Consider the following 26,338-nt stretch of genomic DNA (forward strand, 5'->3'; position numbering starts at 1 on the left):
CTTAAAAAGACAAAAAAAAAAACCCCAGTCATGCTAAGTTGCTGAAGCTGGCCTCAAACCTGTGGTCCTCCTGTACTATACTCCCAAGTACTAGGCCTGTGTAACCTTGCAAGGCATCACCTCGCTTTCTTGTAGATGTGTCTCAAAGAATTTTGGTTTTGCTGTGCTAGTGTTCTGTGTATTCTAAAGGGGACATAAGAGAAACTTGTTTTCCCAGAATTCTTTTTATTAATTTGACCGACCAGTTGTCAATACTTGATCATTTTTAGTTGACTTAAAAGGCAATTTTAAATGCCTTAACCTAGTGTATTGCTGTATGTGTAAGTCATAATATGTCCGAAGTCTCTTTTTTTTTTCAAATATATACATTCAACATGTACTTTTTTTTTTGGTGGTACTAGGGGTGGAACCCAGGGGCTTTCTACCTCTGGGCTATACTCCCAGACCTATTTTATATTTTTATTTGGAAACAGGGTCTCACTAAGTTGCTGAGAGCCTCACTCAGTAGCTGAGGCTGGCTTCGAACCTGTGCGATCCTCCTGTCTCAGCCTCCCAAGCGCTGGGATTACAAGCGTGCGCCACCACGCCCAGCTCCAAACATGTACTTTTTAATTTAAATTAATAGATAAGTTTAAATTAATAGATAACAGGCAAGAATTTCTAAAACAGGTGTATAACTTAAAAATGATCCCTTCTGATAATATGAGGTATAGTGCATGAGAAAAGTATGTAATTATGTTTCTTTAATTGCCTAAATACTCATTGGATAATTCATTCTCCACAGCTGACCTTAATGCTAAATTAATGACCTTACTGCTTAATGCTTAGGTAACTGAGTGTTTGTTCTGCTCATCTGTTTATTTCTGTCCCAGGACTTTTCTGTTTTAGATAACATAGGCGTAGTGAAGTTTAGCATCTTGTAGTGCAGTTCTTATTCCTTTTGTCTTTCTCAACGTTCCTGGGCCGTCTTTGCACATCCTGTTCTTCCACGTGAGTTTCAGTTTGAAGTCAAATGCACACAGAGTGGCGCGGGGATCAGTTTAGTTGCACTTTTGTAATTGTCCTTGTATTATTGAGTCCCGTAGTGTGGCTGCCTGGTCAAGGGCCTGACACTGTGTTTAGTCCTGGGCTCCTCAGTGGATGGAGTCAAGACAGATGTGTGGCATTGCCGGACCACACTTTTATTGAAATAATGTGAAATGTAAGATCCAGATTTCCTCCTTATAGTGGTGCTTTTTAAAGAATTATAAATATTTTATTCTAGGACTTGAATTATAGTTCATAACCGAATTACCACCGTGTGGTTGGGTCAGCTCAGTTACTTTTGCCAGGTTCAAGCTACTTCCTTTGGTGTTTTTCTCCCCCTTCTTGAGATTTTATTTCAGCGTACTTTTCCTCTGACTGGCCTCTGTTGTACGTCCGTATGTGTTTTTTTAGACAAGGTACACGAGCTGTTCTCTGAGCTCGTCACTGTTGAGAGGTGGTCGTGGTCAGGGTGGAGGCCTCGACCTGCTGCCGCCCCGCCGCCTCCTCTGCCTGCCACCCACCTCGACTGCCCTGAGCATTCCTTCATCGCGTCCTTTTGTTCTTTATGGAGCTCCGTCAGAGCTCCTACATCTGACTTCCATGTCTATTCTTTTTTACTTGCAATTCCATTTCTTTTTCCTTGGGACCTGGGTTATAGTGATAATTTCTGCAGTTAATTTCATTACCTTTATTGAATTTATCCAGGAGTCTTGGTTTATTTTCTCCAGAGGGTTTCAGAGTGGGATCTTGCATCGGGTATTTTTATGGTTCTCTCCTGTCCTCCATCAAGTCAGCATTGTTTGAAGCCAACCGTTCTGATTCTTCACCTTGATCTCTTAAGAAACTCGTGACTCCCCTTCACTGCGGAGTTCAAGCATCCGTTCTTGTCTGCCTGCATACATACTGATCTCTCAAGCACCGCTGCAGGACTCACCTCCTCAGCCACCAAGCAGGCGGTCTGGGGTCTCCTAGAGGACGGACTGTTACCTTGCTCAGGGGCCTGTAGCAATTGGGTCAGCAGGCTGGGGGTGCAGAGCATGCCAAAAGAAGTCTTTAGAATTTTATCATAGTAAGTTTGTCAAATTTTATAGCGCTTTATATAAACATTTATTTCTGATGTCATTATACCAGGAAAAAAAATTAAAGTGCCTAAAGCCTTTAAATAGAAATGTCTTAACTCTGACCACATTTATCCTAAGTAATCATTTTAAAAGTTATGTGGCTGTGTTAGAAATTCTTGCCTTTTAGGGAAACCCAAGTACAGTATGTATTAATTTAAATGCAAACATATGTGTTGAACATAAAAGGATATATAAATGTGCTGAGGCAGATCACTAGTCGGAAATACTCAGCATATTCCCCAGGTTTCTTTGTTAGCAGTTATATGCTGATATTTTATTTGTTTGATGTGTCTTTGTTTTATTACTTGAAACTAAATGTCTATGTTTTAAGGAGTGAGAGAAGATTTTCCTTTTAGGCTTTCAGTGTCACTGGGAATATTATCTAAGAAGAAAACCTAATCCTTCTTTTTGTCATTAAATGTGTCTCAGTTAAACCAAGTATGTAGGTTTTTATTTTTAATCAAAACACTCACTTTTAAAACTGTAGATACTGTCAACCTATCACTACAGTGATCACTGTTGTTATTAAGGAAGGGGAACAGTAACAAACTTGAGAAGTAGGAGCTTTCGTGTCTGTTATGTGGCTGGTACTGAGCTAAATGGTGAAGAGCCATAGTTAACAAGAGGTAGTCTTCTTTGGAACTGATGATCTGTTGGGGAAATCAAATAGATAAATAACACATTATAGTAAAAATGATAAATACAACTGAGGAAGGAAGCATTTGCAGGGGTACTGTGAGAAAATACATTATCTGAGACAATTACAGCAAGCTTTATAAAGGAGGATGATATCTGAATTCCTTCCTACAGTTGAGGTTAACTAGGCACTGGGGGTGGCATGTGCCTGTAATTCCAGTACTTAGGAAGCCGAGACCGAAGATTTGCAGATTCAAGGCCAGCTGTAGTAACCTAGTGACGCTGCTTCAAAATAAAAAGTGCTAAGGATATGGCTCAGTGATAGAATGCCCCTGGGTTCAAAACTTCAATCCCTCATAATATATATATGAATAGTTCACTAGGGGCAGGGCATTGTCAGCAGATCCTAACCTCTGAAGATAATTATTACTTTGTGCAAAAGTACGGAGGCATATTTGCTAAGTCAGGGACATATAAGACACTTATATTAAGCTGAAGGAGAGTGTGGTAGGAGGTAAGTATTGATATCTGTGTGGAGACCAGACTTTGGGTAAAGTAAGAGAACCTGGTATTTAGGGAAGCCAGTGACGTGTGGCGTTTGACATCAGAAGGGATAAGACAAGCTTTAGAACAAAATGACATTGGGAGTTATTATAAGATCAGGGTTGAAATGTTGGAAGCGGGAAAGCAGCCGAAAAGTGACCCAAGGCCTTAGTATGAACTAAGGCTATTAGTGTGGAGAGTGCAAGGTGGATTGGGGGACTGTTAGGAGTGGGGCAGACAGACCTCATGAAATGGCTGCATGTCTGGCTCAAGGAAGAGAAGCAAGGAGATGGTGGTGGGCATTTTTGTGAGAACCACACTGTGTGCAGCAAACCCAGGGACAGGGCACCGTCCTGCAGAAGTGACGGACACCACAGTAGTCTATCTGCAGCTGAGCTTCTTTGCAGTTCAGGTGTTGAGTCCCTGAAAGTTGTCGATGTGGGCATTTATGTGAGTCTTGACTTCAGATATGGCTGTCTGCATTTACTCTAAAGCAGCTAGTTGTATAATAGGAGAGGTAGTATGTGAACAGTAGTAATTTTACAAATGATATTTGCATCAAGCTTGTTAAAGTGTTTTTCCCACAGGTGTATTCTATTCAAACTTTATAATGGAGATGACTTTTTGTGGTGCCATGGATTGACCCTGGGGCTTTGCGTGTGCTAGGCAGTTACTCCACCACTGAGTCACAAGCCCTAGCACAACTCTATTTAAAAAAAGGACCAGGCCTGAGAGATGACTCAGTGCTTCCAGAATCACTTAGTTAATTAAATAACTGAAAGCCAGGTGTTCTGACTTTTGAACCTTTATTTCATTTCTTCTTTCTCTCATCTCTATAATGCATGTCAAAATGAACTCAGATATAGCATGTTTTAGTTGGCATGCTGTGAGGGGAAAAATAAAGTTGTTGAAAAAGTGCCATGAGGTGAAATTAGAAAATTGAGCATGAGGAGGGAATATGAAGGGAGGAGCTTCTCCAGTGGAGCAGGCTGCAGGGCAGGAGGCTGCCTGGTGCATGCATTCGGGAGGCCCACATATGCGGGAGGTCCTCTGTGGGAGGTGGAGGAGAGGGGAGGCTGCCCAGGAGGATTGGGGGGGGGGGCTGAGATTCAGGCTGAGTTCTGTGGCCTTATCTGGTGGGTGGGCAAGGGGCATCCTGATTGCTTCAGAGAATGATGATGTTCCTGTATTCATGCAGCACATGTAGATTGACTGCCATATGCATGCGGGCCAAGGGCATAATTGATGTCATTCACGTGGATGGTCTGAGGGTATCATGTACATGTCTGGTTTATGTTTTGAGATGGCTATTTCTGTGGAGAGAATAGGTGAAAGTCAAGATGTAAGCAGGGGATACCAGTAGAGAGCTCAGTAAGTGACAGAAGAGTGTCAGTGACATCATGGAGGTAGAATAGCTACAAATGGTGAGGTTATAAATTAAAAGGTTGAGGTATTTAAATTTCAGTGATCTCAGCTTTCTCAATAAAAGGAGAAGGCAAGGGGCAAGGTCTTTTTTTTTTTTTTTGATCAGAGACAAAGGCAGAGGTTTATTAAGGACAAGTGAGTATACATATTCAAGGGAGAACGAGGGCCAGCTCAAGAGCGTGAGAGGCCAAGGCAAGGTCTTTGAATATGATTGGTAAATAAGATGTTGCCAGAGGCTTAAGAACAATAGAAAAGCTCCAAATTCCCCCTTTATAGGAAACAGTATAAGGAATTTGAGGGGACTGCTAAAGTAAGGTCAAGCAACACCAGGATGCTTAAGAAGCATAACAGATAATGGAGTGGTACCAACCAGAATGATCTTAGGAAAACTTGTCCATCATTATTGCTTAGTGTACTTGGTAATCTAAAATTTTAATAATTCTCTAGTTTGTCAGCCCAGAGACAGTTGTAGATAGATGTGATCTTCACAATAACATGTTCTAATCCTTTTTCTTTTACTACTATCGTGATGAAAGTATTATGATTTGGTTTCAGTTCTTGTTATAGTTTCCTAACATGCTAAGAACTTTTTGGGTCTGTGTTGAATTATTGAAGATTATTTTCTCTTTAAAATTAGAACTTTGTAGATTTGTTAGCAAATTGTAGAGAACAGTGGTTTATAACCACAGCCTTAGGACATTGTCCTGTGTGTTCTTTAATCTCTGTCTTGAATTTTTGTTAGTTTTCTGAATTTCCAGATCCCATGTGGGGCTCGGATTATGTGCAGCTGTCCAGGTCGCCGCCATCCTGTGAGCAGAAGTGCAGCGCTGTGTCCTGGGAGGAGCTGAGGGCCATGGACTTGCCCTCGTTCGAACCCGCCTTCCTAGTGCTCTGCCGGGTCCTGCTGAATGTGATCCATGAGTGTCTGAAGCTACGATTGGAACAGAGACCTGCTGGAGAGCCTTCTCTCTTGAGCATCAAGCAGGTTTGTTTCAAAGGCTGTTTAAATATTAGCAATCATATATTATTCTATAGCCTCCTTTTTTGTGGTGAGGATTTTTTTCCTTTTATTATTGCAAATAGTGAAAAATGAGCATATTTTCACTGTTGTCATAAGGTGTTCTTTCCAGGGCAATTTAAAATATTCTTTACAGGTAGTCCTCAAAATACAAGGTTATGGTTTAGCCCTTCTACCACCTACTTCCTCTTTTTTCTAAAAGAGCACAGAAGCTGAGTGTGGTATAACAGGCCTTTAATCCCAGTACTTGGGAGGCTGAGACAGGACGACTGCAGATTCGAGGATAGCAGTAGGAGAATATATTTTAGCAAAGCGATAGTTGTCCATGTATTATTTTCTCTGTGTATCCATAGGGTGTGTGTGTGTGTGTGTGTGTGTGTGTGTGTGTGTGTGTGTGTGTTATTGATGATTGATGATTGAACCCTGCTGCTCTACCACTAAGCTACATCTTTGCTCCTTTTTATTTTTGATTTTTAGATATGGTCTTGCTAACTTGCCTGGGTTGGTCTCTTACTGGAGATCTTTCTGCCTAGACCCCCCCAAGTAGCTGAGATTACAGGCGTGGACCACTGTGTCTGTTTCCATGCTGTAATAGTAAAGTCTGTTTGTATTTACTTGTCTGGGACTTATAAAATGTTTATTAAAAAATAAAATGATCAAGAATGCAGAAACTGTATCGAAGCAGAGTTGCCCTGAGTTATTTGAGACTTTAGCGGGAATGTGTGAGAAGTGGGAGCCTGTCGGTGTGTGGACGATAGAGCCTGTTCCTGTTATTTTGCAGCTGGTGAGGGAGTGTAAGGAGGTCCTGAAGGGCGGCCTGTTGATGAAGCAGTACTACCAGTTCATGCTGCAGGAGGTGCTGGACGACTTGGAGAAGACTGACTGCAACATCGACGCCTTCGAAGAGGACCTGCAGAAGATGTTGATGGTGAGGAGGGACAGGAGGCGTTTCTCGCTTATCTTTACCTAGGGGGGCGTGGCAGTTCTTGATCGGAATCTGTCTAGAAGTAGATCGCATTTGTTTTTTATTTAGGCTCACTTTTTTTGTTTTGTGTTAATCCTCAGTGGTTTGGCATTTCTGACAAGTCTTAATCTACTTCGTTGCTTAATTGTAGGATAGTTCATTTTATGATAGAATGCCCAGAAAGATAATAAAATCTGCTGATCCTTTATTCAGCCACCTCTGAGCAACCAATTTTGTTGTACCTGGGGACAGTCTTGGGGGCCTTGCCTAGCTCTGGACATGGTAAAGAAGAACAGGAAGCCTGGTCTGGTGAGGACGGGTCAGGGTAGAAGCGTGCTGAGGTGGACCCCAAGCCAGCCTGGGCACACAGAGGGACACACTCTGAGGAGGGTTTCAGGAGGGATCCTGTGCTCCAGAGGCCGTGTGTAGCCCGACGTGCAGGAGTAGACCTGCTTCTGCCGGGGACCCTGTTCTCACAGGCACTGCGCTCCCCAGGGTTTCTAACTTCTGCACTGTTGTTCATATCATTATTGTTATTATTTTCTACTAGAAATGTCCCCTTTCTCCTTATCTTCCCACTGAGGACTTACTTTCAGGTTTTATTTTTTTCCAGAAAGCTTCTCTGATAGTGTTAACCTTTAAGTCTACTGTTACCTCTACCTTCTTTGAACTCTGAGCGATTACCGTCAGTATTGTACTGTGGCCTAACATTAAACAGAGGCTCTGCTCAGGGCTCGGATTGGACGGAAAGCTTCAAGACCCAGGGCTGTAACTTGGAATCCTTCTTCTCCATGTCTTGTGGGGTAGAGTGTTAGTGTGTGGTAAACGCGTGTTAGAGTCACCAGGGCAAATGCATAGATGGCCTCTTGATGTGGCAGGTTGATGAAATCCAGTGGCACTGCAGTTCCCAGGTGCCTGGCTCTGGGGATGCTCTTGTTCTGGCTTGACACCTTCTTGATGCCTCAGCCCCTCCAGAAGCAACCCAGCTTGTAATGGCCAGCCAGGTAGCAGTGGGAACCCATCTGAGAGCCCAGCCCCATTCCCCACAGAGGCCTGTTTTGCACCCTTGTGCGCTCCTGGAGCTGGGAATTCAAACATCCTGTGCCTCCAGCCTGGATAGAAATGCAGAGAGAAGAAGGTGGGTGGGTGGGGAGGACTCATACTATCTGGCATATTATGAGAAATGGTTTTAATGAGCATGAACTTTTCTGTTTGGGAAGAATACATAAAAGGCCAGAGTATGGCAAATGATGGTATTTTGAAGTCCCATATACTTTGTATGTCAGAAAAGTCTGTCAATGAAAAGTTATGGTTAAAAGCAACACACAAGTTATTTTTCTCTTTTTATAGTTAATTAAACCAGAGTTTAAAAAGAAAGTTCTTTGTTTCTTGAACTATCTTTGATGGCCTCCAAAAACACACCGAGTGCCTTTTGTCCCACAATGGGAGGAGCAGCGGACAGGTGAACTCCTGGCCATGTGGATTCCATGCCTGTGTGCACCGGTGCGATGGCAGAAGCCTAGGTTATAAGAAGTGCCAGGCACAGCTGTCCAGGTTCAGAGCCCTGGTGTCCAGTGGTGGCCTGTGCAGTGACTGACCAGAGCCCTGGTGTTTAGAGGAGGGGCCAGTGCCGTGACTGGCCAGAGCCCTGGTGCCTGTGAGTGGCAGTTGTGTCCTGCAGAGCTCTGTTGTGGCTGAGGATGTGCACATGGCATCAGCTGCAGGAGTAGAGCTTAGTGTCCCCCAGTCAGCCAGCCAGAACAGTTGCGAGTCGGGGGAGCAGGTATCACAGTCACCAGCAGAAGTCTGTGACTTTGGGGTATCACAGTGTGAAGTTCTAGATGTCTGTTGCCCCACAGTTCCTAGGAAGTGACTTGGTGAGGGTTCGCAGCAGCAAACTTAAGTTGGAGCTGGAGCTGTCTGCTCATTTCCCTGGCCCCTGTGTCAGCAGTAACCCAGACAGCAAGCACAGGGCGAGGAACATGGAATACCTGAGGAGCCGCAGCAGGGAGGTAAGGTTGAGAACAGGAAGGTGGCAGGTGAGACGCGAGGTGCGGAAGGCAGGCAGCGAGGCCCCAGGGCATCGGGAGCCAGGCAGCAGGCAGGACGTCTCCATGCTGCAGGTGGATTACTGGGGTCTGCTGTGTGCAGGGAGGCCTGCGGAGTACCGAGGACTCCGCCAGGAACATAGCTTTTTCTTGGAGTTTGGAATGATGGGATGGTGTGTGGTATAATCACAAACAAATTTGCAGCCGGGAGAACATGGTGAAGGAGACAGGCCTTTGGGCTCCAAGGGTAAGGCTAGGGTAGAGAAGGGCTTGCTCAAAAGGGGATCTAGGCTGGGTGTGGTAGTGCACGCTCGTAATCCCCATGCTTGGAAGGCTGAGACAGGAGGATTGCACAGGTTCAAAGCCAGCCTCACCTACTGAGTGAGGCACTCAGCAACTTAGTGAGACCCTGTTTCCAAATAAAATATAAAATAGGTCTGGGAGTATAGCCCAGTGGTAGAAAGCCTCTGGATTCCACCCCCTGTGCCACCCCCCCCAAAAAAAAGGATCTGGGCTTATTTGAAGGTTGACGTACCCACTTTAACCCAATTTGTGTAAAAAGTAGACAAACACACAGAACTATATACATGTTGTAATCTATGTAATAACATTATTTTCAAAAAACATTTAGAGTAGAAGGAAACATGCTAAGTTCATGCATGATACAGGGAATGTCTGTAGTGTGAAGCTCCTCAGCTTTCAGGACACGGGTCTTAAAATGCAATGCTGGGATGAGGAGGAAGGTGGCTCCTGTGCTGGAAGGAGGAGCATACACAGCAGCGGGTGCAGGTTTGCAGGCAGTGGAGGGATTCTGTATCTAATGATTTCTGTTTTTCATGCAGAGAGGGGAGCTCAGCTTCTGGGAACAGGAGGCAGAGACTTTGAAACTAGCGGCTGCAGAGGGAAGCGGGGCTGTTGCTTCCCAGAGCCGGGGTTCCTCCTGCCCGGTGACTCCCCGCGGCTTCCGCTCCGAGTGTGGGCCCAGGGGAGGCCTGTTGGGCGTCCGCTGGCAGGGGCTCTTGGTAGGCAGGCAGAAGGCAGCGAGGGTAGCGGGGTGCAGGGCGTGGCACTTGGAGTGGTAAGCTGACAGCACAAATCCTGTAGAGGGAGAGTGTTTCTTTTGTTTTGCTTTATAAAGAAGAATATGAGAGAATAATGATTTGAAAATGGTAATGTGGAAGCTCAGGGAGTCAACCCTCTGCAGCCCTCGAGCACACAGCAGGGCTAGGATGTGTCTGCCGAGGGGCAGGGAGACCAGGAGGTGAGGGAGGCGCTGGGCCTGCTGCTGGAGAGGCTTGCTCACTCGGTAAGACGATGGTAGGCCCATAAAGTGTAGGTCACGCACACGCAGCTAGTCAGCGTGGACAGGCCTCCGGAGCCCCACTGCACAGCCTGGAGGGCGAGGACCCAGAGCAGTCAAAAAAAGAAAGTTGTTGCAGTTGGCTGACTGAAAGTCATTCCTGAGTGTCAGAAAAAGAACCATCCTGAATAGTGGGCTTAACATGTAGCCTGGTGAGAACACTGAAATGCAAAGTGAATCTGTGAGCTTCTAGCTGGAGGAAAGAGTCGTCTTCAGAGCAGGTTGGTGTCTCCATGGTAACATCTCCACACTCAGGAGGTAGTGGAGCTGTGTCCGCCCAGGTCTGAGGGACAGTGCGCCTCTCAGGCTTTTTTCTCCCAGTCAGGTTATCCTTTAGCATAACTTTTGAAATAGCCTCTGTGGGCCTGTCTTGAGAGAAAAATGACTTGCTAGTAAAGTCCTCCTAGCCAACAGACAAGCCCCGCTGAGAATCCGGGGATGGGGAGCTTGGAAGGATGGTGTTGGCGCACCCCCAATTCAACACAAGTGGGGGTTTTGGTTATGGTTAGTTTGTATGTAATAAGTCTTGAGAAGATTAGGTCACAAAAATCTTGAGTGTCAGGAAGGAGTGGTGGGAAGTGTACTGCTTCCTCTTGGTGAAAGGATAACTTTGTCCAGCTAAAGTCAGTCACTGAGCAGGTGACGCCCCTCCCTCTTACAGGAGCCGCACCCACAGTGTTCGTAGTAACATTCCTAAGTGCTGTTCCTCACATTATTGGACTTTTCTGTGCCTGTTGAACGTCCTGGCTACTTTCTTAGGAATTCGCAGGAGTGTGGTGGCGTGTTAAGCTGCGGGGCACTGCGGCGAGGGCGAGGGGCGTGCTCCTGGTGTGGTGAAGGGCCCGGCCTGGCGCTTCCAGGGCCCTTCTGCTTCCCTCTCATTAGAGTCTGTTACCCACAAGGTGGCGCTGCGAGTGCTGAACTCTACTCAGATCTCCTTTTATATTTTTGTGTTTTAAGGTGTATTTTGATTACATGAGAAGCTGGATCCAAATGCTACAGCAGTTACCTCAAGCATCCCATAGTTTAAAGAATCTCCTAGAAGAAGAATGGAATTTCACCAAAGAAATAACTCATTACATACGGGGAGGAGAAGCACAGGCTGGAAAACTTTTCTGGTAGGATCTTGTGCTTTGGAATGTGGTTTCCTCCCCTCTCTGCCCCCTCTCTGCTCCTCCGTTCCCTTCCACACTTTGATACTCAGTTACATGGAAGTGACAATCACTCACACCTGACATTTGTCCCCTCTTCCAAGTTTCAAGAAGCGGTCCTCACCTAGGGGGCGTTTGGCTGTCACCGTGGGGCGGGGACTGAGGGTAGCCGCAGGCGCTGCTGCCTCTCCGCAGCGCACCAGACGGCTCCACCACAGCTGCACACTCAGAACATCAGTTTCCAACTTGAGAAGTTCTGTCTTAGCGTAAATTCTCTTGTTTTTATTTTATTCTTGTTATTTTTAGTAAAAGGGAGGGAAAAAAAAAACCCAAGGTTCTCTAAGTGTAGAGTAGTCCACTTTATTTCATCTTTGTGGGGACATTCAGAATCTGATGTATTATTTTCTGATGTATTTGGGGACATAATCTAATCATGGGTCCTCTTTGTGAACAGAGACAAGCTGGGGGCGTGCGGCCCCTGTCTGCCTGCTGTAGGAAGTGAGCTCTTGCTCGAGCCAGGCCCAGGCCCTGAGCTCAGCGAGGGCTGCAGTCCTGCTTGCTTAGCCTTGCCACTCTGCCGTCTGGTGCTGCCTGTCCATCAGCTGCTTGGCTCCTCCTGCCTCCTGTCTGCCAGGCCCTAGGACTCAGCTTCCACGGAACGCTACTCACTGCTACTCACTGCTCCCGGCTGCACTGTCTTCCTGCCACCGGCGTCTGTCTCCTGCCTGTGAGCGGTGAACTTGCTCTCGGCTCCTCCGTCCCAGGCCTTTGCCCCTCACCTTGCTCAGCCACTCAGCCTGCTGTCCCTGCCTTGAGAATCCATTTTCATCATCTCTCCCTTCTTAACTTTGACGCATCATTCTGCTGTCTTAATTCCTCCTGTCTGCATTTTCTGTTTTCAGCCCACCAAGCTTTGTGGAGGTGAGAGTGTGAAAAGGTTCCTGCTTAGTTTTGCTCCACACATGTATTTTCTCTGTACCTTCACTCCCTCTGGTCAGCGTTCCTCTCTTTATCTTTTACTTAACCTTCGAGTTCCTTGGGCACATCTGGCCTTGAGTTCACCTGTCCTGGTTCTGAGACCCCCAGGCTTTCCAGTGCCCCTCCTGTGGGGCCGCCCACCTCTGCCAGCCTAGGTCAGAGCTTGCTTACATCTGCTGTGAGGGCGTAGGCGTGGCGGCTTCTGCTTTGTGGACTTGGCAGCGTGGAGTCAGCTCTGACTTCTTTCCTGAACACGTTACCTCCGAGCCTTTCGGCTGCCCCAAGGACACCTGCAGAATTGAAGCTCTCTTCACACGCCATGCCACCACCTTTCCCAGGTGCCGTTCCTCGCGTGTTAGTGCATTCGCTCTCCAGAAAGCTCCCGCTCTGCCTGTGCTCTGTGTTGCATCCTCGGCACAGACCCAGGTGCTCTTGCTACACGGCACGTCAGACCATCTCAACACTCCGCGGCCCCTGTCTGGTGAGGATGCCTGCAGGGGCCTGCGGGGCAGAGGGCGGAGTGGCTTCTCATGAACTCTCCGCCTGGGTTTGCTGGCCTCTGCTGTGCTTCCTGGGCAGCTGCAGGCCCCTCTGTCCCCGCAGGCTGGGCCTGCTCCTGCCGGGCCCTTGGCCCTTGCAGCCCCCGCTCATCTTCAAGACTCAGTTTCACTCCTTCAGGCCTTGATCAGAAGCTACTCTCTTGCCATATTTAAAATCAAAGTTCTGATCCTTAGCCTTCTCCAGAGTACTGATTAGTCATCAGAAGGCTGTATGTTGTTCTTTTTATATACTGCTGCTCTCCCTCCGCTGGAGGACTTCTGACCGTTCACTGCTGCTCTGCACAGCAACACCCGGTGGCTGTTGGACCCTCCCTGTGTCCTATGCTCTTCATGTTTCCCTCGGCCCCTTTCCCACGAGGCAGTGGAATGCCCGTGCTTTGACTGCCGAGTGCTCAGATCACTTGGCGTGGCGTCCACGCCCTCCACAGCCTGGACGCTCGCGTTCAGTCCTCTGTGCCCTGTGTGTGCACCAGCACCCTCTGCTCCTTTCAGGTCAGGCCGCTTCTTTTTCATAATCATGCTTCTGGCTGACACATCTTCATGCCTCGGTTGTATCTGTTGTTCTTCCGGGGCCCTCTTTTCCTTCTCCGTTTTCTTCCTGACAGATCCCCTCTTCCAGCTCACTCTTCTCCCTGCCGGTGCTCCGTGCCCACCTGCCAGGCAGCTGCAGGGCTCTGTGGCCGGGAAACCGCCCTGCGGTGCTGCAGCTGGGCTTGGCTCCTCTGACAGCAGCCCTAGCGCATGTGCACCGCCGCATATGGGCTCCTCGCTTTTCTAGGCCAGAGTGCCTTTTCTTGAATGGCATTGAGACCATTAAGCTTGTTGAATTTCTACTACACTCATTCAGAATTTTTTTGTATTCTTGAGTGTTCATTTTAACACCAGTATTTAGATTGTATGTTTAATGTGAAGGATCAGCTATATAGAATATTTCCTGTTTTTGAACTCTAAAAAAGATTTGATAAACAGTTATACTTATGGAATTTATTTTTTGTATACCATCATTTAGTTTCCTTGAGGCATATTATACCATTTTGAATACTTAAGTTTGAAATAATAAGTAAGAATCACATAGCCACTATAAATGTAAGATTATATCATTCATTGGTGAAATACTGTATTAAGAGAAAAAAGGGATTGCCACCGGCGGCAGCAGCAGAGAATTCACCGAATCCAGTACAGCTACATCTGCGTACTCGAGAACAGTGAGTCAAATTGCGGGCCACAGAGGAGAAATCCCAGTACTGTACTCCCTGGGACTTGATGCAGTGGGGGAGGGGCAGTGGCATAGATATCACACCATAGGAGAACGTGCAACCTGGCACCTCCCACAATCTAAAGCAGCCTCTATCGACTCTCTGGGTCGGAGACTCTGTGATACAACCCAGTAAAAGAGTAGTGGGGTCTGAGATAATACAGACTCGAGATCCAGAACACCTTAAGTGAAGTCATAGTGACCCAAGGGAAGAACCCAGAGAAGGCACAAACTTCCGAAATCATGGGAAAGAGGAATAATACTGGAGCAATGAATGCCCACAACCCCACAACATCAGAACCCGATAAAACAGAAAATCAGAGATTTCTAGAAGATCAAATCGGGAAAATAACTGTAGAAATAATAGAGGTGCTTCGAAAAGAACTCAGAGAGAGCCCAAAAGAGATAAAGGATGCAATTAATGAAGTAAAGGCCTCAATTCAAAGCACAAACAACCGATTAGAACACATGGAGAACAGAATCTCGCTCTTAGAAGATGATCATTCCAAAAATGAACGCATAGTTTCTAATCTAGGAAAAAATATCCGACAGCAGGAATCTGATATTGAAGAAATATGGGCCCATCTTAAGAGAGCTAACCTAAGAATAATTGGAATAGAGGAGGGAAAAGAAAGTGAAACCAAAGGGATCAACAATCTCTTCAAGGAAGTAATAGCAGAAAAATTTCCAAACATAGAGCAAGAGGTTGATACACAGGTCCAGGAAACTTAGAGAACTCCCTTTAGACAGGATCAGAGAAGAGGATCCCCACGCCACATAATTGTCAAAATGACCAATGTGGAAGCCAAGCAGAGAATCTTAAAGGCAACAAAAACAAAGGGCCAAGTGACATTCAGAGGCAAGCCAATTAGAATCACTCCAGACTTCCCAAACCAAGTCATGAGAGCCAGAAGGGCTTGGAGTAACATATTCCAAACTCTGAAAGAAAACAACTTCCAGCCAAAAATTTCCTACCCAGCAAAACTTTCTATCAAATTAGATGGAGAAATAAGAAGCTTCCATGACAAACAGAAACTGAAGGAATTTTTGTCTTCAAAACCAGCACTAGAGAAAATACTCAGAGAGATTAACTACAAAGAAGAAATAGGTAACACACACCAGAACCAGAGAAACAAGAGTTTCCATCCAACAGTCAACTAAGATTGGTTATCTGTGGAGATTCATTACTTATGTTAGTCTTTTACCTATCTCTAAATGGTATTGTTTGCCTTTATTGTTGTTAATTTTTAGGATTTCTAATTGGAATATTAATATACCTTCAGATATAGCATTTGGAAATATTTTATCCCATTCTATTAGTAACTGTTATCTCTGTTTACATTGTTTTTGGATATACAATATTTTTTTTATTTTTTAGGGAGTTTGTATACTCTTCTGTTGCCTGTGCCATTGAAATATCCAAGAAATCACTACCAATTTCAGTGTTGTGAGGTTTTATGACCCAGATTTTCTCCTAAAAGTTTATAGTCTTAAGATTTATATTTAGTTCTTTTATCTATTTTGAGTTAATATTTGTATATGGGATTAGGTAAGGGTCCAACTTTATTCTTTTCCATGTAATTATTATGTTTCAACAATATTTAGTTGAAATATTATTATTTCTACCACCAAATGTTCGTGGAAACCTTGTCAAAAATAACTTGACAATATAGGGAAGAATTTAGCTCTAGGCTTGTATTTAACTCCAATGGTTTATATATCTGCCTTTAGAATAGTACTACACTGTTTCAATTATTGTAGCTTTATATGGTTTGAAATCAGAAAATATATATCTTCTAGCTTTGTTCTTTTTCAAGATCGTTTTGGGTATCTAGAGTCCATATTCCATATTAGCATAGATTTTTTTTCTGAAAAATAAATATATAAATATATGATAGTTTAACCTAAAAAAAAATAGAAATAAAATATTCTCTGGTAAGAAAGAAAGTAAAAAGAAATATTGAAATGTTATCTTTAAGTCATCAAAAGCTTGGTATCAGACAAATGAAACTGTTATGTGAGATTATCATTTTTAATTTTGGATAAATTGCTATAATACTAGATGTCAACCACTAAGCCAAGCATGGGAGGGAGGGATGGGGAGAGAATGGGGTGGGGATCGGGTGGGGGCTGACTGGGCGATGTTTGCATGTATGTCTAAAAAAGTTTGTATCCCACTATGATGTATGAATACAGTGCACCAATAAAAAATAAATAAATAAAGTAACATAAAATAAAAAAAAAGAGAAAAAAGGTACATATTATAGTCTAGGTTTCTATTTTTTCACATTAATCATGATTTTATATTAAAGAAAATTGTCTTTGTTGATTTCTAAACCGTTGTAGCAGTGGCTGAGGCTTTCAGTGTCAGGCAGCTTTTCCTGTGTTTTATCTTTGTTGTTTTGTCCCTTAGTGACATTGCAGGAATGCTGCTGAAATCTACAGGAATCTTTCTGGAGATTGGCTTGCAGGAGAGCTGTGCTGAATTCTGGACCAGTGCTGATGACAGCAGCGCCTCAGATGAAATAAGGTCGGGGTTGCTCTCTGCCCTGTCTCGTGGCTCTTCACCGGGAGCGAGCTTCGCTCGACTGAGCCACTGGGCTGCAGGCATTTGGGTGGACGAGCCAACAGGACTTACTGCTGCCTGGTCTTCTCACATGACTTCTAGGGCTTTCATGTGACGCTTTCTCTGTAGGTGAACTTAGACTTTACTCAGCATAATAAAAAGTCTTTAGAAAAAGGGGACACAATTGGCTGAAAATGAGTAGAATTAGTTGTTTGCATTTGCATTTCCTGGGATGGCTTTGCTTCAGTGCCACGCGTCTGGCCTTTAAAACCTTTGTGGCAAGCCTTTGGCACATACCAACATTTGATGCTTTTATGCCTTGTGTCTTTCTTCTTTTGAACTTTAAGTTGAAATGTATGAAAGCAAGGCTTACTCATCTGTTGCATTTGCTCCAGTTCTGTGCAGACACTGTTGAATTGAACCATTGAATTTGCCGTTCTTCATGGCCTGCATGTTGGCCACATAGCCATTTTGTGGCCCTAGGTCACTAATACCACAGGGCTCAGCATGAGTAAATGTTCAAGTGAAGCTGGCCGTGTTTTGGGTTTCAGGCTACTTGGGCTGTTTTTCAGCCAAGCGTAGAAAGAGGTTCCCTTCTAGAGCCTCACTGGGGACCCATGAATCAGTATGTAGGTGTTGCAGTGTGAGATCTGACGTCAAAGATTCAAAATCAACACGAGAATTTGAGGCTAACATTGGTGAAGTAGGGAGTGACTGTCGAGAAGCTCTAATTGCTTCTTAGGGGTGGTTTCATAGGGGCCTTGTGTGTTGCCGCACACTGAAGCGGGCTGCCCTGGCCGGTTGTGCACACTGTTCCCGGAGTGTCTGTGCTGTCTTTCTGCTGCCTAGAGTCGGCTGTGATGGAAGTATCTTACCGTCCAGATGGACACCACGTGAGGTCAGATTTAGAGAAGCCGGTTGTTAGACAAATGTAAACATACATGTATACGTATGTACATACACATGTGTACATGTCTCTTTCATCATATTATGAACTCAGGGTCAATAGCTTACCTCAGACTCTTAAGAAATGATCATACTGAAATCTTTAGAAATTTGAACTTTTGGGTATTTGAATATACCCTACTTTAAGTTAAAGAACTCAAATACTTTATACAAAACCAAGGAGCAGGCTGGGGATGGAGCTCATTGGTAGAACACTTGATCAGTATGCGTGAGACTCAGGGTTCCTTCCACTAGCACTGCATGCTTGAGTGCAAGTGCGCGTACACACACACACACACACACACACACACACACACACACCTGTGAGGAACAAACTTCTGAATATTATGAATACGTCCACAAAACTTGTTTCTATTGAAAAAGCCTGCAGTGTCTGTTGCTCTGGTTGGAATTCACTTCCTCGCTGAGTGCTTCTGCATGGGGGCACGCCGTGGCACCTTCTGACTGGGCTGTGCTCCCTTGGCAGGAGGTCTGTCATAGAGGTCAGCCGAGCGCTCAAGGAGCTCTTCCACGAAGCCAGGGAAAGGGCCTCGAAAGCACTTGGATTTGCCAAGATGCTCAGAAAGGTGAGTCCACAAACCTGACTAGTTATCACCTTCTTACGATTCTTCTTTTATCTTGTCTTTGAAGAATGCTGACCCTAAAGAAATTTCTTTGTTCCTGTGATTCTAGGACCTGGAAATAGCAGCAGAATTTATACTCTCAGCCCCAGTTAGAGATCTCCTGGATGTTCTGAAAGCAAAACAGTATGTGAAGGTACTTAAAATGGTATACTTGAATATTTTGCCATTCCTGCTTTATTTTGAAACAGGTGAGCTTATTCCAAAGGTCCAGATAGTGACTGTCTTAGGCTTCAAAGTCCATACATCAGCCCCATTTACAGGACTGCCCTGCACATTCCCAGTGAAAGTTAGAAAACCTTTTTCTTTCCCTCCCTCCCTCCTTCCCTTTCATTTTGTGACACAGGGAATTGAACCCAGGGCGTATTCTACCTCTGAGCTATACCCCCAACCCTTTTAATTTTTTTGTTCTGAAATAAAGTTTCCCTGGGTTCTTGAGTCTCACCACGTTGCTGAGACTGGTCTGGATCCTGTGATCCTGTCTCAGCATCCCAAGTATTGAGATTATAGACATGTACCATCATACCTGGCTTGACTTACTTTCTTAATGCAGTAACTATTTACTCATACTTTGTATTAATTTAATCAGTGTATGTAAAAAGATGCTACTGATTTTAAATAATGACTTTGTGTTTTACCCTCACATTTCCTGAGGCAAGTTTTTGCATGAGTCTTCAGTGGTCATCACTAGAACCACTTTTTAAGTTACCATCTTCTCTTCCCTTTAAGTTGTCTGAGATCAAGCACTTTTAACTCTGTGTGATGTTGTGATGTTGTCACCTGATGCACAGCCAGGCCCGGGATGTGTGAGTTATGGTGGGACATGCACCCCATCTCATTGGCATTTCTCTTCAAAATGATTAGTGCCCATCCCAGTAGAGCTGGCCGGCAATGTGTAAACATCACGAGGTAGTGCTGGCTGAGGGAGCTTCAGAGGCACTCCTCTCCCCTGGGGATTTGGTTGTGATATTGAAAGTGAAGCAGTGCAGGGGGACCTGGACCTGCAGCCGCTCTGAGCTGGGCTTCTTGCTGTTCTCTGTACAGCCCAGATCTAGACCTTTCCCAATTCATCCTCCCTGGGCCTGCTTCCCTGTTTCTAGTTCTTTAAAATAACATATATCTACATGCATGGTGTCGCTTAATACAAGACTGGATCGTTTCTCTTGCAGGTACAAATTCCTGGTTTAGAAAACTTGCAAGTGTTTGTTCCAGACACCCTTGCTGAGGAGAAGAGTATTATTTTGCAATTGCTCAATGCTGCTGCAGGAAAGGACTGCTCGAAGGATCCGGACGAGGTGCTTATTGACGCATATCTGCTCTTGACCAAGCACAGTGACCGAGCCCGGGACTCGGATGACGGCTGGGGCGCGTGGGAAGCACCCCCTGTCAAGCTCGTGCCTCAGGTGGAGACTGTCGATACCCTGAGAAGTATGCAGGTCAGTCCTACTCCCCCTCTCCTGGCTCCTTACCTCCAGCTGTGTCAGTCACTTAAAGTACTTCTGGGAAAAATGAATCCTGCAGCTCGCGAACAATCGCTTTAGCGGCCCTCCTGGTCTCAAGTGTGTTTCCCAAAGGTGGGCCTCAGTGTTTCCCTGGTGGTTTGCAGCATGGTGTGCACCAACATATCCCATCAAGGTTTGTTAAAATCCATCTGTTGTATTTAGCCTTCCTTTAGTTAGGTCTAGAGAGCTATGTCTAAAAGGAACTCACTAGTGTAACTCCTACTTCCCAGAATCCCAGTTCCCTAAGTACTTTGGTTTACTTGTTAGTTTCATTTTGCAGTCAAGACTGTTACCTACCTAAAGAGCACTCTGGTCAGTTTATGTAGCTCGCTGATGATACTGCCAGGATCCGTCCCGTGTGTGCGTCCAGGCTGGGAACAGAGGTAGCTCATGCGCATCTCACAGGCAGCCCGACCAGAGCTGGCCGTGCCCGGTGCTGTCTCTTCAGGCCACAGCTCTGCTCCTTGTCCCCAGTGGGTGAGTGGTGCGGGCTGCCCGCCCACTCACTTGTTCACACCATAAATGTGGCGGTTAATGTAAAGCCAGCTGCCCATCCTTGCAGTTACTCAGTAGCCCTGGAAGCACATCCAGTAAGTAATCCTTATCCTGCATCCCTGGGGCCGCTGCTGGTCAGAATGTCTCCACTCTTCCCTGGATGGTCGCTGTCGTACCTTTGCTTTACCTGCTGCGGGCCTCCGTGTCTTCCTCCTGGCTCTCTGTCTGTCGGTTGTTTTGCTCCTTGGAGAATGGTCATTGTAATACACAGATCTACTCAAAATACTGAATGACTGTCTCTTAAGAATAAAAGTGATACAGCTTTTTTTTCTTTTTCTTTTTCTTTTTTTTTTTTTTTTGTGGTACTGGGGGTGGAACCCAGAGGCTTTCTACCTCCGGGCTATACTCCCAGACCTATTTTATACTTTATTTGGAAACAGGTCTAACTAAGTTGCTGAGAGCCTCACTAAGTAGCTGAGGCTGGCTTTGAACTTGCACAATCCTCCTGTCTCAGCCTCCCAAGTGCAGGGATTACAAGCGTGTGCCACCACGCCCGGCTAAAAGTGATACAGCTTTGATCTCTGAAGAAGTCAAGGCCACTTATCTGACCCCACTCTTATTCCTACCTGTATCATCTTCATGTGCAGGTCCACGGACTGCATCTGTCTGTCCCCCACCCCTCTCTTCTCACACACACACACTCACTCACACTCACACTCTCCGCACCAGAAGTGTTAGACTACTTTGAGGTCTAGGATATTTCAAGCTGTGGTGTCCCACAGAACCCTTGGGTTCTTCTCCACTGTAACGAAGAGCCTGGACGCCGTGGCCCTCAGCAGCACGTCACTCTGCGAGGGCAGCTTTGCTCGCAGCTGGCTCTCTGGTCAGATGGTTGTTGACCTGGTGGCCCCAAAAGTTGGCCTTGTTTTTGGATGGAGTTTAACTAGTCTGCGTTTGGTTTTCCTCTCAGATGGATCATTTTTTACTAGTCGTCATGCAGTCCGCTCTTCTCACAATTCAGAGAAAAGCCTTCCAGCAGTCCATCGAGGGGCTCATGACTCTGCGCCAGGAGCAGACGTCCAGCCAGCCAGTCATCGCCAAGGCGTTGCAGCAGCTCAAGGTACCGCCCACTGTGCCTTGCCATAGCTTTCATCTTGGCCTTTCGATGAGGTGCTGGGGAAGAGTTGCCGTGGTGTGATGCAGTGTTACTCGACGAACGTGAGCTCTGAAGTTGGCCCATTCCCCTTCTCTCCCTCGTATAAGTTTTTCCATGTGCAAACTAAAAAATTCTTGGATTTTTCTTGAAACTGTGGAGCTTTAGAATTGGAAAGGACAGAATATTGAGCAGTACATAATGGTCACGTGTCTGGTTGTTAGCAAAGCTGAGATTGGAATTTAGGTATCTTTGTTCCTAATATAACTTCCTCTTTTAGCAATTTCTAGTATTTACTGCCAATGTTCCATATCAATAATGTATAATCTGCAAGAAGGTATATTTATTTCTTTATTTAACAAATGATTCAACCAAATTATACCAGAAAAAACACCATTGTAGACAGGTGCAAAGGTCTCCAAGTCTCGACAAGCAAGATTTTATAAGATGCTGATTATTGAGCCTAGGGAATAGATAGCCTGGTTCAGGGTCACACTTAGGAGCAGAGGAGGACGAGCACAGAGCCCATAGCACCTGGGAAGTGTACCATTTCAGCTGCGGAGGGTTGTGGAAGATGCAGATTGGGAAGGAGCTGACAGAGGGGCATTTGGTCTTGGGTGTCCATGGAACAAAGTCTGCTGTCTGAACATCACATGCAGTTTGAATTAGTGGCCGGATCTTGTTATATTCAAGGCAAAGTAGGAGGGAAGACTGGTGAAATATGGTGGGCAGAAATTGGTTTGTTGAGAGAGAGCAGATTTTATTTTCTAATCCTCAGAGAGACGTTGAAGATTTTGGAAGAGTGTTTTGTAACAATACGTGGGGGCAGTTATCTGATGGATACCACATGTCCACAGGTGTGTTAGAGGACAGGTGGGAAGGGAGGCTCATGTGGAGCTGTGGAGGTGCTGCCTCGATTCGCTGAAGGTTTGTAGGGCCAGTTTCCTCAGCTTTTGCAGTATTGACATTTTCAGCCAGTAAGGAATTGTTGTGGGGTCTGTCCTGTGCACTGAAGGGTCTTTAGCAGATCCCTGGCCTTTGCCCTCCAGATGTCAGTGGATTTTACTTTCTCCCAGTTTTTAAACCAAAAATACATCCAGACACTGCTAGAAATATCTCTAGTGGTTGATACACAAAAATACTGAAAACACCTGCAGCTAGCCAAAACCCAGATTTTGTCTATACATTATCATTTTAAATAGATTGCTTCCTTTTGTATTCTATAAAATGTTAAAGAATATAAATAAAATGAATGAATATAAATAAAATGAATGTTAAAAATATAAATAAAATATATATTTCTCCTCTATCCAGTGATTCCTTTTGATAACTAAAGTAATGTGGCTGTAATTAGTGGTTAATGTCTGGTGATGAGTGCTGTCTTCGTTAAAGCGCAGTCTCATTTAATTTGCTTCATGTTGGGCTAATCATGGTTTGGATTCTTCAGAATGAAGCACTAGAGCTGTGCAACAAAATAAGCAATGCCATCAACCGAGTGGACCACATGTTCACATCGGAATTTGATGCTGAAGTTGAAGAATCTGAATCTGTCACCTTGCAACAGTATTATCGAGAAGCAATGATACAAGGATACAATTTTGGGTTTGAGGTAGGTACAGAACAAGAGGGACAATGCAGTAGATTTTGGTATCTGCTTTGTAACTTACAAATGTGAATCTTGTGAATTTTTTACTAATTGTAATCACAGCTTAGTCAAGAATGTCATATCAGCCAGGCATAGTGGTGCATGCTTGTGATCTCAGTACTTGGGAGGCTGAGACAGGAGGATAACAGGTTCAAGGCCAGCCTCGGATACTTAATGACAGTCTCCACAACCTAGCGAGCCCCTGTTTCAAAATAAAAGAATAAGAAATAGGGCTAGGGGTATAGTTCAAAGGTAGAATATTCCTGAGTTTAATCCTCAGTACCACCAAAAAAGAAAAAAAAAAAATGTCATCTTATACTGCTGCTGAATACCAAAAATGTTAGTTTATATTTTGCTAACAATATCTATTAATATCATAATAGCCTTATAGTCTTTTTTTTTTTTTTCAATTTTTTTGGCGATACTGATGATTGAACCCAGGGATACTCCATCTCTGAGCTCCACCCCAGCACTTTTTATTTATTTATTTTTTCACTTCTTGTTACTTATTTTATCAAAGAATTAGAGGCCATCCATACAAGCTTACATAACAAACATCAGATGGATCAGAAGATACATAGAAAAGCATTTTTTTGTTTTTTATTTTGAAACAAGGTCTTGCTTGCTGAGTTACCACATGCTGGTTTCAAACTTGAGATCCTCGGGTCTCAGCCTCCCATGTATTACCCCAGGGGATCACAGGCATGTGCCACAGCGCCCGGCTTCATAAAGTTACATTCCTCACTTAAGTTTGTGAGTAAAACATTTATGAAACTGCATTTTGAGACACTCATTCTTCATATTCTTTAGAATATGTGGATTTTAACTTTTGGTTTTAGAAAAGAATATTTAAGGAGACATGGTATAATAGTGTGTAGAATTACTATAATGATTTCCTTTTTAATTTTGATATACATGAAATCTTACAGTATCACAAAGAAGTTATTCGTTTGATGTCTGGAGAGTTTCGACAGAAGATAGGAGACAAATATATAAGCTTTGCCCGGAAGTGGATGAATTACGTCCTGACCAAATGTGAGAGCGGCAGAGGCACAAGACCCAGGTAATGACACGGCTCCCTGCGTGCATTGTGGGGTGGGCAGCACTCTTCCTAGGTGATCGATTCCTGCGTGCATTGTGGGGTGGGCAGCACTCTTCCTAGGTGATCGATTTCCTGCGTGCATTGTGGGGTGGGCAGCACTCTTCCTAGGTGATCGATGGGAATTTTGAGCAGATGACATATGGGTGGGTTGGTTGGTTAGTTGGCTTGTTTGTTTGCTCATTTATTTATTTTGTGAGAACATACACATAGAATACCTGTAACTCTTAGAAAGTTTTTACCATAAACTTAATACATTTATATAAAGACCAAGACCAAAAATTATTTTCTTTTAGATAATGATTTCCCAACCATAGTACTTTTTATATTGTATGGTCTAGCCTGCTACAACATTTTCTCGGTTGTTTTGTGATTATTGGACATTTTTGTGTGATAGGTGGGCAACTCAAGGATTTGATTTCCTGCAAGCCATTGAACCTGCCTTTATATCAGCTTTACCAGAAGATGACTTCTTGGTATGGAATATTCTAAGATTTTTCAAAAAAAAAAAAAAACAAGCAAGTTGATTGCTCTCTATTTTTTTATATTGTAATAGTGATTCTTAAATATTTTTATATAATTATGATGCTGAGAAGACACATTTTTATGTATGTATGTATGTATGTATGTATGTACGTACGTACATACGTACGTATGTATTTTGTGGTACTGGGGATTCAACCCAGAGGCATTCTACCTCCGAGATACACCCCCAGCCCTATTTTTTATTCCTTATTTTGAATAGAGGTCTCACTAAGTTGCAGAGGGCCTCCCTAAGTACCTGAGGCTGGCTGTAAACTTGTGATCCTCCTGTCTCAGCCTCTCAAGTACTGGGATTGCAAGTGTGTGCCAGCATGCCCAGCTGACACATTCTTAATAATATAGTAAGACCTTCACTATTCTTTTTTGTTGTTGTTGTTGTTAACAACAGTACTATTCAGCTGACCAAATCAGTATCTGGTTGTTTGTAAGCCCAATTATTTCTAAAATATTTGCTAGATTTTATATTTTATAAATGCCAACTTAGTCGCTGCCTTTGGTTATTTTAACAAAGAATAAGGATTCACTTTCTTTTCAGTATCCATCATCTGAGAGCACAAGGCCAGCATTATTGCTGTTCTGATAAATTCTATCAGATTTTAAAGGTGTTCTTAGCTGGGCGTGGTGGCTCACGCTTGTAATCCCAGAACTCGGGAGGCTGAGACTGGAGGATCGCGGTTCGCAGACAGCCTCAGCTACTTAGTGAGGCCCTTTGCAACTCACTGAGACCAGTTTTGAATAAAAATAGGGCAGGGGGGTGTAGCTTGGAGGTCAAATGCCCCTGGGTTCTATCCCCAGATCTGCTAAATAAATAAATAAATAAATATATAAATAAGTAAATAAATAAAAGGTGTTCTTAAAAATGTGAACTCATTCATTCTCCCAGTAGTAAAAGATGATTACATGAAATGTCCTCTGTTTATGCATATCCTTGCATTATGGGGAATTGACTGCTAATTTGCTTTTATTCGTGGAAATGAAATTATATACTATATTATTTTAAATTATGTACAACTTGTGTTTATGTTTAAATCTATTTTCTTAAACTAACTTTAAAAATATTAAAGTCATATGTCTGTTGTAACTGTACTGGAAACCCAGTGTGTGCCATTTATGTGATTCAGACTCTGCCCTCTCTCCCTTCTCCCGCCCTGTGGTTTCCAGAGTTTACAAGCCCTGATGAACGAATGCATTGGTCACGTCATAGGAAAGCCCCACAGCCCCGTCACAGGTTTGTGCCTTGGTAAGACAGCTGCTGCCGCGTTGCCCTGGAGCGTCTGGAGGAGCAGATCATCTTGGGCCTCAGTTACGAGTGGTGTGGGAGGTGCTTGATTCGGGACATGACAGGACGGTGCCGGGAGTGAGGTGTGTGGGGACCCAGCGCACTCTCCACCCGACAGGGAGACAGAGGTGCCAATGGGAGGCATTCCCTGCTAACCAGAATTAAACTACATTTTCTTAAAAAATTTCTAATCAACACTATCATTCTACCCTCCCCCTTGAAATGCTCGCCTATGGGCAGGGAAGACTAGAAGAGGCTGTTGTCTGTCGGGCCGCGGAGCCTCCCCAGTGCAGTGTGACTTCTCTGCCTTCATGTCTCCAGGGTTTTCCCAAGTCCCCATTCCTTGCAGTAAATTCTGATTGGTCTTATTTCTTTTTTAAATTAT

General features: G+C 44.4%; 1 protein-coding gene across 6 annotated transcripts in view; it reads left to right on the forward strand.

Annotated features, from left to right (window-relative positions):
* Positions 1 to 26,338, forward strand: part of MAP3K4 (mitogen-activated protein kinase kinase kinase 4) — a gene marked incomplete at both ends in the record, with an annotated part of 117,138 nt that overhangs the window by 66,957 nt on the left and 23,843 nt on the right. For 4 of the 6 annotated variants that reach the window (XM_080700804.1, XM_080700805.1, XM_080700806.1 and 1 more), the window contains 12 exons: positions 5,494 to 5,736; positions 6,551 to 6,697; positions 11,102 to 11,259; positions 16,499 to 16,615; positions 18,084 to 18,183; positions 18,290 to 18,373; positions 19,407 to 19,673; positions 21,205 to 21,354; positions 22,835 to 22,996; positions 23,962 to 24,095; positions 24,529 to 24,607; positions 25,836 to 25,914. In XM_080700804.1, the coding sequence (XP_080556930.1) occupies positions 5,494 to 5,736; positions 6,551 to 6,697; positions 11,102 to 11,259; positions 16,499 to 16,615; positions 18,084 to 18,183; positions 18,290 to 18,373; positions 19,407 to 19,673; positions 21,205 to 21,354; positions 22,835 to 22,996; positions 23,962 to 24,095; positions 24,529 to 24,607; positions 25,836 to 25,914 (1,720 nt within the window). The remainder of the gene's footprint in view (positions 1 to 5,493; positions 5,737 to 6,550; positions 6,698 to 11,101; positions 11,260 to 16,498; positions 16,616 to 18,083; positions 18,184 to 18,289; positions 18,374 to 19,406; positions 19,674 to 21,204; positions 21,355 to 22,834; positions 22,997 to 23,961; positions 24,096 to 24,528; positions 24,608 to 25,835; positions 25,915 to 26,338) is intronic. The other 2 variants (XM_080700807.1, XM_080700809.1) reach the window with 1 other exon arrangement.

This window comes from Muscardinus avellanarius (assembly GCF_963383645.1).
Source record: "Muscardinus avellanarius genome assembly, chromosome: 8".
Taxonomy (NCBI): Eukaryota; Metazoa; Chordata; class Mammalia; order Rodentia; family Gliridae; genus Muscardinus; species Muscardinus avellanarius.